The following is an 11,530-nucleotide window of genomic DNA, read 5'->3' as shown; positions in this document are numbered from 1 at the left end:
GGTCGCAATTATTATCCGATTTGCTTGAAATTTTGTACGACGAATCCTCTCATGACAATCAACATACGTGTTTATTATGGTCTGAACCGGTCTATAGCCCGATACAGCTCCCATATAAATCGATCTATCTATTTTACTTCTTGAGCCCACAAAGGGCACAATTCTTATTCAAATTAGCAGTCATTTTACACAGGTCTCAAACATATCATTTAATTGTGGTTCGAACCGGACCATATCTTGATATCGCTCTAATAGCAGAGCAAATCTTTTCTTTTATTCTTTTTTTTGCCTAAGAAGAAATGCCGGGAATAGAACTCGACAAATGCGATCCATGGTGGAGGGTATATAAGATTCGGTCCAGCCGAACTTAGCACGCTTTTACTTGTTTTTAATTACTTTTTTTTTCGAAAAACAGCAAGCCATATGATTAATAATCACATTTTGAAATTGCCACAAAATAGAAACATTTTTGGCAATTACGAATTCAGTTCAATACTATTAAAAACTTTGCTTTGTTATGCGATGGGAGATAAGTATAAAAATGGTAATGAGGCGGCAAGTGTTCGCAAAGCCTTAACAATTGCCAGTTATTCAAGAATTGTTTTGAAAAATGGCCAGTTATCGCAAGATTTGTGAATTTTTAATACCCATGTTATTGGGTGTTTCGAAAGTCGTTCATGGATTTGTAAGAATAGGCATATTTTCCAAACGTTTTTGTCCAAAATTAGTTTTTGTCTCTTATAGCGCAGCTACACCACTGAAATTGATGCTATTCGATTTGAACACAATACCGATATTGTCAACCGTATGTCAGTGGAGTTGATACATGAAGATGGGCGCAACAAACTGAACGGTTCATTTTCATTTGCCCAAGATTTCAATGATTTGCACATTTTTAATTGGGTCATTCTTAATCGGCCCAATGGCAAACGTCCAACCCTATACAATGTCAGTGTCAGTGCCTGTAAATTTCTTGATAACTCGGCGAAAAATCTAAATCCCATATTCGCAACTGTGTTACAGTTATTGAAGAAATATATAACAGGCTTTCCTCGAAAATGTCCTCTACAAAAGGTTGTTATAGGCTCTGCAATGCTTCTCTCTAAGATTTGATGGAATCTCTGTTTATTTATTAATTTTTTTAAAGAATCTTGAACATTTAATGAAGGGAATATATTTCGATGAAGATATGATGCCACCTTATTTGCCAGAGAACAATTTTACCGGTGTCATTGGATTTATGCGTGCAAATATTATGGGCTTCAAGGTGACCTTAAAGGCACGTGTGGAGAGTAAATTTAAAGGGGATAACCGCAGAGGAAAGAAGTAATCGGAATTTAGGATTATAAAACAAAATCCAAATGGGAACATCCAATACTACAATCAAAGGAGCGGAATAAATTATTATAAAATATTAGCATACTTTCTAAAATTATTGTAAATGTTATTAAGACAATATTTAATAAACAATAAGTTTATTTTTAAGGATATATCTTTAAGCTAAAACTCTAATAATCGCCCTCCTGTCCAATAAAAAGTTTACTCCGTTAATGCCAACTGATGACCATTTGTAAGAGTGAGAAGAGAGGAAATTCCATGTTAAAAAGATGGTATTCGTTAAGTGGAAAAAAAAACTCTAGGTTAAATTACGTTGAAAAGAGGATGCGGATATTAATCCGCCCCATGCCACTACGGACATACACCTAAGCCACCATTCGATGGCTTAGGTGTATGTATGCACCCCACTAGTGCAGTTGTAATCCTGTTGATGTTGTCGTAAATGTCTTCTATGCTTGGACAATCCATATTACCTTGTCCAAGCCATCTTCTGAGTAGTCTCCCGAATTTTGGAAGCGGATCGTATTCGGGACTGGCCGTGTTATTCAAAACATAATCAAACGATGATCAGAGAAGGAATGCTCCATGGAAATCCTCCAATCCTGAACCTAATCGATTAGATTTTCCGAACAAATTGTCACATCTGAAACCTCCTCCCTAATCCTATTAACAAAGGCAACATTGTTACCAATAAAAAGTGTTATTATGTCGTTAGTATTCAAGAATTTTGCGAGGACTTGACCCCGCATTTTGTGGGGGACTCCCCCCCCCCCACTAAAATAAAATAAAATCCTGGCTACGACCATGATGGGAGCTACATCTACATATGGACCGATATGGTCCATTTACAATCCCAACTGACCTATACTAGTAGAAAGGATTAATGCAACATTTAAAGCGTCTATGGGTTGCCCAAAAAGTAATTGCGGATTTTTCATATAGTCGGCGTTGACAAATTTTTTCAACGGCTTGTGACTCTGAATTGCATTCTTTCAGTTATCAGCTGTTACTTTTAGCTTGCTTTAGAAAAAAAGTGCGCGAAATTATGTTTACATTTGTTTGTTTGGCGTCAATTTTAATATGGAGCCCACAAAGGAGCATTTTCGTCATATTTTACTTTATTATTTGCGTAAAGGAAAAAACGCGGAGCAGGTTGCTGAAAAGTTACGAAATGTGCATGGTGATAAAGCCTTAAAAGGAAGACAGTGTCAAAATTGGTTTCGCAAATTCCGTTCTGGAGATTTTTCACTTAAAGATGAGCCACGTTCAGGTCGGCCAAATGAAGTTGATGATGACCAAATCAAAGCATTAATCGAATTGGATCGTCATGTAACTGAGCGTCAGATAGGAGAGAAGTTAAATATACCAAAATCAACCGTTCATTCTAAGTTTTATTAAAAATGCATTTACTTTAAAAAAAAAAAACGCAATTACTTTTTGGGCAACCCATAGATTTACTCCTTCCAAAGTTGGAAAGCACTTCCACATACAGACAGATGGACGGACAGACATGGCTTGATCGGCTTAAAATGTCAAGGCGATCAAGAATATTTCTAATTTATAAGGTCTTAGACCAATAATTCGATGTGTTACAAACGGCATGACGAAGTTAATATACTCTCATTCTCTAAAAAGCTGAGACGTTGCTGCGCTTGCACGAACGTCGCATAGTGGGACGGGAAAAAATTTGTGGGAAAAAGTCTGCCATTTGTGAACGGATAAAGACATCTTATATGGTTATAGCTGATCATATATGGTTATCAAGACTATGTGCAAAATTTCAGGGCCCTAGAAGGCCCAATTTCGGGCCTTCAAAGTTGGTCATCTCGGCCCTACAAAATATTGTTCGACCTGCAAAAAGCGCATTTCGATTTGCTAGAAAAAACATGTTTTTGTGTGAGGTCCATCTTTTATAGTGGGATTTTGAGATTTTCGCCGAAGTTAGTCTCTCAATTTGTTGTTTGAAAAGGCATTTCATAAACATTTTTAATTTTTAAAATTATTTGAATGTTGGAGACTATTAACTTTTTGAAATGACAATGATCTCAGTTAGCTCAATCGACATTCAATACCATTTTGTGGATTTTTTTTATCCTACACCACTACTGTGGTACAGGGTATTATAGCATAGTGCATTTGTTTGTAACACCCAAAAGGAAGAGAGATAGACCCATTCTCAAGTATACCGATCGACTCAGAATCACTTTCTGATTCGATTTATCTATGTCCGTCTGTCTGTCTGTCCTTTGTGTACAAACTACAGGTCGCAGTTTTCATCCGATCTTCTTCAAATTTGGTATGGGCATGTTTTTCGGCCTAGAGACAAAGGCTTTGTATATAGAAATTGGCAAAATCCGGTTCAGATTTAGATATACCTTCCATATATATGTTCGTCCAATTTGCTGTTATAATGCAATAAAATGGTCATTAGTTAACCGTTAACCGTCTCGAAATTTGGCAGGTTGGATTTTTTAATGACTCTCGACATTGTTCATAGAAATCGGTTGAGATTGAGATATTGCTCTAATATATATGTATATCGCCCAATTTTGACTCCTAGAACCACTGCAAGCACATTTATTGACCAATCTTCCCAACGCTTTCCTCGACGACTTCTACAATATCTACAAAATTTAGTCGAAATCGGTTCATATTTAGATATAGCCCCCATACATATGTTCGTCAGATTTGCAATAATGTTGTCATTTGTCCACCGTATTTATAACAGTTTGGAGGCCACTGTAGCGCAGATGTTAGCATTTCCGCCCATGACACTGAACGCCTGGGTTCGAATCCTGGAAAAAATCCATCAGAAAAAATTGTTTGCGGCGGTTTTTTCCCCTCCTAATGCTGGCAACATTTCTGAGGTACTTTGCCTTCTCTCCAAAGAGGTGTCGCTCTTCTCTCCAAAGAGCTGTCGCACTGCAGCACGCCGTTCAAACTCGGCTATAAAAAGTAGGCCCCTTATCATTGAGCTTAAAAACTTCAATCGGACTGCACTCATTGATATGTGAGAAGTTTGCCCCTGTTGCTTAGTGGAATGTTCATGGGCAAAATTTGCATTTGCATATTTATTACAGTTTGAACTTATTTGCTTAAAATTTGACACGGATTGTTTAATAACCCATCAGAAAACACCGAGGTCCATCAAAAGTGGTCCATTAATGAGCTAAAAACTTGAATCAGACTGCACTCATAGACATGAGAGAAGTATCCCCGACGTTCTTTAACGCATTAATGCCTCTTTAACTTGTTTTAAATATGATTTTGCCAACCTCATTTGTCATCCCTGATTTGTAAACTTCAAAACGTTTATCTACCTGCAATTTATCTATGTGTGGCTTAAAGAGTGAATATGAATGAATGAAATAATAGAGAAATTTTAGTGCTCTCAAACTATGAGAGCAAATGTCAAGCTTATAGGTGTCGTCAATTGTTTTATTTTTCTTCAACACAAGCAGCTCTGCCGGCAAAAAATTCAAAAATCAAAAGCGTAATAAGTTCGGCCGGGCCGAATCTTATATACCCTCCAACATGGATTGCATTTGTCGAGTTCTTTTCCCGGTATCTCTTTTTAGGCAAACAAAGGTTTATATGGGTGCTGTTTCAGGCCATAGACCGATACAGACCATATTTGACACGTATATTGAAGGTTATGGAAGAAACCGTTGTACAAAATTTTATCTAAATCGGATAATAATTGCGCCCTCTAGAGGCTTAAGAAGTCAAGTTACCAGCTTGGTTTATATGACAGCTATATCAATTTATGAACCGATTTGAATCATACTTAGCTTATTTGTTGGAAGTCATAACGAAACTCGTCATGCAAAATTTCAGCCCAATCGGATAAGAATTGCGCCCTCTGAAGGCTCAAAAAGTCAAGTTACCAGCTTGGTTTATATTTATAACAGCTATATAAGGTTATGGACCGATTTCCACTATACTATGCACAGTTGTTGAAAATCATAAGGAAATAGGTCGTGCAAAATTTCAGCCAAATCGGATAAGAATTGCGCCCTCTAGAGGCGCAGGAAGTAAAGATCCAAAATCAGTTTATATGGCAGCTATATCAAAACATGGACCGATATGGCCCATTTACAACGACCTACACTACTATTAAGACCTACACTAATAAGAAGTATTTGTGCAAAATTTCCAGCGGCTAGCTTCACTCCTTCGAAAGTTAGCGTGCTTTCGACAGACAGACTGACGGACATGGCTAGATTTATTTAAAATTTCATGTTGATCAAAAATATATATACTTCATAGGGTCTAAGACGAATATTTCAAGGAGTTACAAACAGAATGCAAAATTAGTCTACCCCCATCCTATGGTGGAGAGTATAATAAAAGAAAACACGATGTACATATTGGAAGCTACCACTGCCGAAACCATATATACGTGCATTACGCCATAGTATCCTTCATGGGAAAGGAAAGAATGCATAATTAGAAAATGCAAACGACGCAAACTGCATGACGTTGAGAGCAGAATGCGGCTTGCGGGCATGTTTTTAGATAATTCCCATTTAGCTATATTCACAAGCGCCCCCCAAACAGTCTATGTGCGAAGCTCAAAATCTTTATCTATGTGTGTAGCTTCATCGCAGTGCTGCCAAGTCAATATTGCTTATTGAAGACAACAACCGCAAGGTTACATTATCTAAAATAGGGTTGTTGACTAGGAACCCGTTATATTTATCTGACAATAGCAAACTCTTTAATTTACTGACAACAGCAAACTCTTTAATTGGTTTTTTATGTTGTTAACATATTGGACTACACTATGAATTCGAAATAATTACATATAAAGCGAGAATATTTTACCAAACACTGGATCAATAAATGGCATAAAAACCAGCGTTGGGTCCCCCTTTACTCCATTAGAAGTATTTTTTTATATTCACGACAATAGAACTGCTACAAATAATTACTCTGCCATTCATTTTCAATATATCGAAATCGTCGTTTCCAACCACACGTATAAAGATTGGCCAGACGAATAAACGATGCCTGTGTTTATCTGTGGCTGTGTGTCTAATGGCAGTGGTAAGTTGCGAGTGGGTGACGTAGAGAGAATTACATTCGTTTAAGGCAGTGAGCTTATATGTAATTCGAAATTCGATACTTATACAGTTCTTAAACTACAACAAGAAAAGTGTGCTAAGTTCGCCCGGGCCGAATCATATCTACCCTAAAGGCAAACAAAGGATAACGGATAAGAATTGCTATACTATTGGAGCTTTTCAAATTATAGACCGATGCGCACCATACTTGATTTGGGTGTTGGAGGCCATAGTCAGCCAATTTGATCACCACTCATGTGGGTGACCACCATAAATAACCTATGGCAGATGCTGACTGAGGAGGGATTTGAAACCGCAGACGATGTTTTAATACTTCTAGAGAGTAAGGAGCCGAACCGGCTATGCAGAAAAGCGGTAAGAGTATTGCAGGTGACCTAGGGATCTCAATGCTAATTTAGGGAAGACTGAAATCTGGATGTTCACGAGGAAGAAAAAAGTAGGCCATTTTGACACACCACGTTTCATCAATAGAAAGATTTTGATTTCTGACAAGGTCAAATACTAAGGAGTGATCATGGACATGGAAACTGAATTGGAAGTGTCACATTCAGGAGCGTACCGAGAAGGCTCACAGATGTTGGGCACTATATAGACGGGCCGTAGGCCCGAAATGAGGCCTGAATCCGAGGATAGTCCACTGGTTCTACAGGAGCTTGATTAGACCAATACTTACATACGCGTCAGTAGTTTGGTGGACTGCTATGGAGAAAAAGGACTGCTATGGAGAAAAAGGAATGCTATGGAGAAAAAGGACATGTTGTCTTGTCATAGGCGGAGCGATGAGAACCATGTCCACTAGGGCACTAGAGATTAAGTGTGAGGCAGCCACTCCAGCTATGAGACTTAAAGCGATGGGAGAATGGGTTGAGGATGGGAGCAGCTCATTCCATTGCGGCATAATCGAGACGACGATAGTAATCCTGGAAGGAAGAGAAGAGGTCGGAAACCTGAGATGAACCTTAAGGTCGAGTGCGAAACACTGCTGCACAGAAGCACAGTCGTGGATTGACGAAACTCTGGTATTGCCATCTGGGAGATCGTGCTATACAGATGGATCAAAACTAAAGGGTAGAATGGGCCTTGGGGTCTACATTGAGAACCCAAGGTTTGAGATCTGTTCTCGACTGCCTGACCATAATACGATCGTACAGGCAGAGATCTGGGCGATCACAGAATGCGTGAGATGGAGCGGTATTCACGCGAGGACGTCGAGTGTGAACATTTTTAACGGACTGTAAACTGGTCATCAGGGCAATAGCAACCAGAACGGTAAGGTCACGAACAGACTTGGTGTGTAAGAAGGAGATTAACGCCTTCTCTGAGGATGGCACTATCCGCAGCGTTTGGGTGGCGGGCTATAGCGGTGTAAGTAGGAATGAACAAGCAGATGATAATGCAGTGAAGGCATGAGGTCTGCCGACAATAGACTTGGTTAACGCTAAGCCTTTCCGGTCGACGTAGTTCGAGTTGAGGGCGTGGGTTAGGAACGCGCATGTAACACTGTGGAACAGCGAAACAGCCGGTAGAACGGCGAAGGAGGCTATAACTGCAAGGAAGTAAGAAGGAGGTCAGTATAGTTTTCGGTGTCATAACAGGACAAATAGGAGTGCAAAATCGGTGCGTCAAGTGATAGCATGTGTTGGTTGTGTGGGGAAGATGGTGAGGCGCTAGAGCCTTTCCTATATCATTACCCGGGTTTCGCGGCCAAGAGACACCGGTACTTAGGAGGGGACAAAATACCAGACATGAACTAACTTAGGAGCGTGGTATAAACAACAATTAAGGATTTTGTAAGAAACACCGAATTCTTAACTTAGATTTTCTTTTTCGAGGTTACTTTTTAGTATTCATAGTGCACAACAAGCCGATTACGGGCTTAGGTGTATGTCCATAGTGGCATGGGACGATTTAATATTGAAAACCTAACCTTCTAAGGTGGTAGGTCCATCCTTCGAATCTCCTTTGCGGCCACGTAAAGGCACAGACCTCTGCCTGAAATATCGTGCACTTGTCCGGCAATCTAACTGACATGCCGTTAGTAAACTCCCAATACCGTTGCTGACTCCATCCAGAAGCCGTCATGAAGACCGAGATCTCATCCAACTTAAAACAACATACGCCTCCCACTACTCTCTTCCGGGAAAGCGAATTTGGAACAACTGATAAGTTGCAACAACTTATCCCGAGCTTGGAGACAGGTAGTCTGAGACCCTCCTTAGTGGTCTCATTGAGCAGTGGTCGTGTCCGCCTTTATTCAAAATACCAAGTTCCCTCAGCCTAAGCGCCACCTTAGCGGCACAGCCTCGAATATACATATATCAACAGGTTGTAAATTCAGTATTGCATCCAGAACTCGGCCTAACTCCCCACTTCGTGCCGAATATCCTTTTGTATAAGTACAAAGCTCACACCGCCTTTCGAATCGAAGACTAGGCTCAGGTATCCCGCCTCCCTTGACTACTTTGTAATGGTCCCTTCCAAAGACGAAAGGCTGAAATCCGGTATCTTATGTCTCCGAGTGAAGAGCACCAACTCTGTCTTTCTCTTCTTATTAGTGTAGGTCGTTTGGGATTGTAAATGGGCCAAATCGGTTCACGTTTTGATACAGATGCCAATTTGATATAGGGCGCAATCCTTATCGGAATTGGCTGAAATTTATCACTTATCGTTTTGGTATGACTTCCAACAATTGTGCCAAGTATGGCCGACATTGGTTCATAACCTGATATAGCTGCCATATAAACGGATCTCTCGGAATTTGACTTTCCTCTTGAGAGCGCAATTACGAGTATTACTCGATTTGCCTAAATTTTGGAGATTATATTTTTCTCTGATTCTTATTGGCCAATATGGAGCGTACTTGTCATGCCAAGTACGGTCCATATTGGTCAATAAGTTGATATAGCTCATATATATTTGAAAAACTCACTTAAAGAACTTGACAAATGCGATCCATGGTGGAGGGTATATAATATTCGGTCCGGCCGAATTAAGCACGCTTTTACTTGTTTTCAATTACAAATGTGATTGTCAAAATAATTTTTCATTTCTTTGCAGAAACATTCTAAAGGGTGATTTTTTTGAGGTTAGGATTTTCATGCATTAGTATTTGACAGATCACGTGGGATTTCAGACATGGTGTCAAAGAGAAAGATGCTCAGTATGCTTTGACATTTCATCATGAATAGACTTACTAACGAGCAACGCTTGCAAATCATTGAATTTTATTACCAAAATCAGTGTTCGGTTCGAAATGTGTTCAAATTTTGACAAATTTTGTTCAGCGATGAGGCTCATTTCTGGTTGAATGGCTACGTAAATAAGCAAAATTGCCGCATTTGGAGTGAAGAGCAACCAGAAGCCGTTCAAGAACTGCCCATGCATCCCGAAAAATGCACTGTTTGATGTGGTTTGTACGCTGGTGGAATCATTGGACCGTATTTTTTCAAAGATGCTGTTGGACGCAACGTTACGGTGAATGAACACATTTCGAACCGAACACTGATTTTGGTAATAAAATTCAATGATTTGCAAGCGTTGCTCGTTAGTAAGTCTATTCATGATGAAATGTCAAAGCATACTGAGCATCTTTCTCTTTGACACCATGTCTGAAATCCCACGTGATCTGTCAAATACTAATGCATGAAAATCCTAACCTCAAAAAAATCACCCTTTATAACAAACAAATTTTAACAAATAACAGTGTTTAAAGATTCGCAAGTTTTAAAAATTGGTTTAAAAAAAAAAAAATTAAAAACAATTTTTAAAATTAACCTACATATAGCCCCAGTGCCCTGAAGAACATTGTCAAAATTCGTAAAGGTTTCCGAAAAACGTGCGAATTTGCCCGTGAACATTCTATTAAGGCGGATATACCTCTCTTATATCAACGTACTTTATTGCCGCGACTGGCCGCAGAGCGACATCGCTTAAGTACAGCAGTTTGCAAGGCTGATAAGGTAAATACCTCACAACATCTCCCGGCACGAGATAGCTGTGTGCACCACACAAGCTGATGCTTTGAGGTCCGATCTTTGTGTTGTTCTTTGCTGTCATGAGAAGCTTAGCTGCGAGCTACCGGACAGGTTGCGGAGTAGCTGCAACGGTAGTCGCGGACAATCAGCGGTATCGAGTGGAGATTCACAGTGAGAGGTCGGGTGGCACCGGCTCTAGTACAAATACTGAGTGCCTATGATGCACGATATGACAAGGCGAGTTATTGGCGCCCTTAAATAACCAATGGCCACTCTGTTACCGCGGCAATCGGTCCGGGGGACCTAAACGAGCTGGCTCACCTACAGGAGCTTGACGAGAATCGCCACCTGAAAATGTGGTTACAACAACCTATCCCGAGCTGATCTTGGAGACAGGTATTCTGAGACCCTCCTCAGCCTCCGACATCCATGGTCTCCAAAATGGAGCAGTGGCCGTGTCCGCCTTCTTTCAAAATGCCAAGTTCCCTCAGCCCAAGCGCCACTTTAGCGGCACAGCCTCGAATATATATACATCAACAGGTTGTAAGTTCAGCATCGCCTCCAGACCTGCCTGCGGTATGGATCTTAACGAACCCCCGTTATCCCGACGCAAACCAATCTCTGTACCTTTCGAGCGGAGATTCACAGCGAGAGGTCGGGTGGCACCAGCTCTTGTACAAATACTGAGTGCCTATGATGCTCGATATGACAAGGCGAGTTATTGGCGCCCTTAAATAAGCAATGGCCACTCTGTTACCGCGGCAATCGGTCCGGGGGACCTAAACGAGCTGGCTCACCTACAGGAACTTGACGAGAATCGCCACCTCCACATGAAAATGTGGTTACAACAACAAACTCACAAGTGTCGCCAGCCTACGAGGGGAAACCTGCCGCTGAAATTTTGTCCTGAGCGTCAAAGACGCACATGTTAACCTCTGATTTCGCTTACGATAAAAAAATTTGCAGACTTTTGTTCTTTTTCCTTTTCTCCACATGTGTACATAGTTTCATTGAAATCCTTCAGGATTTCCCATTATATTGGGTTGCCCAAAAAGTAATTGCGGATTTTTCATATAGTCGGCGTTGACAAATTTGTTCACAGCTTGTGACTCTGTAATTGCATTCTTTCTA

The 11,530-nt window shown here is 40.3% G+C and overlaps 1 protein-coding gene across 1 annotated transcript; it reads left to right on the top strand.

Moving 5' to 3' along the window:
• Positions 1 to 752: 752 nt before the first annotated feature.
• LOC106087086 (uncharacterized) lies at positions 753 to 1,386 on the top strand. The gene is made up of 2 exons (XM_013251993.2): positions 753 to 1,074; positions 1,148 to 1,386. Exons 1-2 carry the CDS (start codon positions 808 to 810, stop codon positions 1,328 to 1,330), a joined length of 450 nt encoding a protein of 149 aa, XP_013107447.2. The 5' UTR covers positions 753 to 807; the 3' UTR covers positions 1,331 to 1,386.
• The last annotated feature ends 10,144 nt before the right edge of the window (positions 1,387 to 11,530 follow it).

Source organism: Stomoxys calcitrans, chromosome 5, assembly GCF_963082655.1.
Source record: "Stomoxys calcitrans chromosome 5, idStoCalc2.1, whole genome shotgun sequence".
Classification (NCBI taxonomy): Eukaryota; Metazoa; Arthropoda; class Insecta; order Diptera; family Muscidae; genus Stomoxys; species Stomoxys calcitrans.
Note: the sequence above shows the minus strand (reverse complement) of the source record. Positions and strands in the feature narration are given on the sequence as shown.

Bases quoted from the DNA above. Each gene is read 5' to 3' on its own strand.
- LOC106087086 (XM_013251993.2), top strand. From the start codon at position 808: ATGTCAGTGGAGTTGATACATGAAGATGGGCGCAACAAACTGAACGGT. The intron at 1,075-1,147 runs GTTGTTATAGGC...ATTTTTTTAAAG, and splicing joins GAAAATGTCCTCTACAAAAG to AATCTTGAACATTTAATGAA.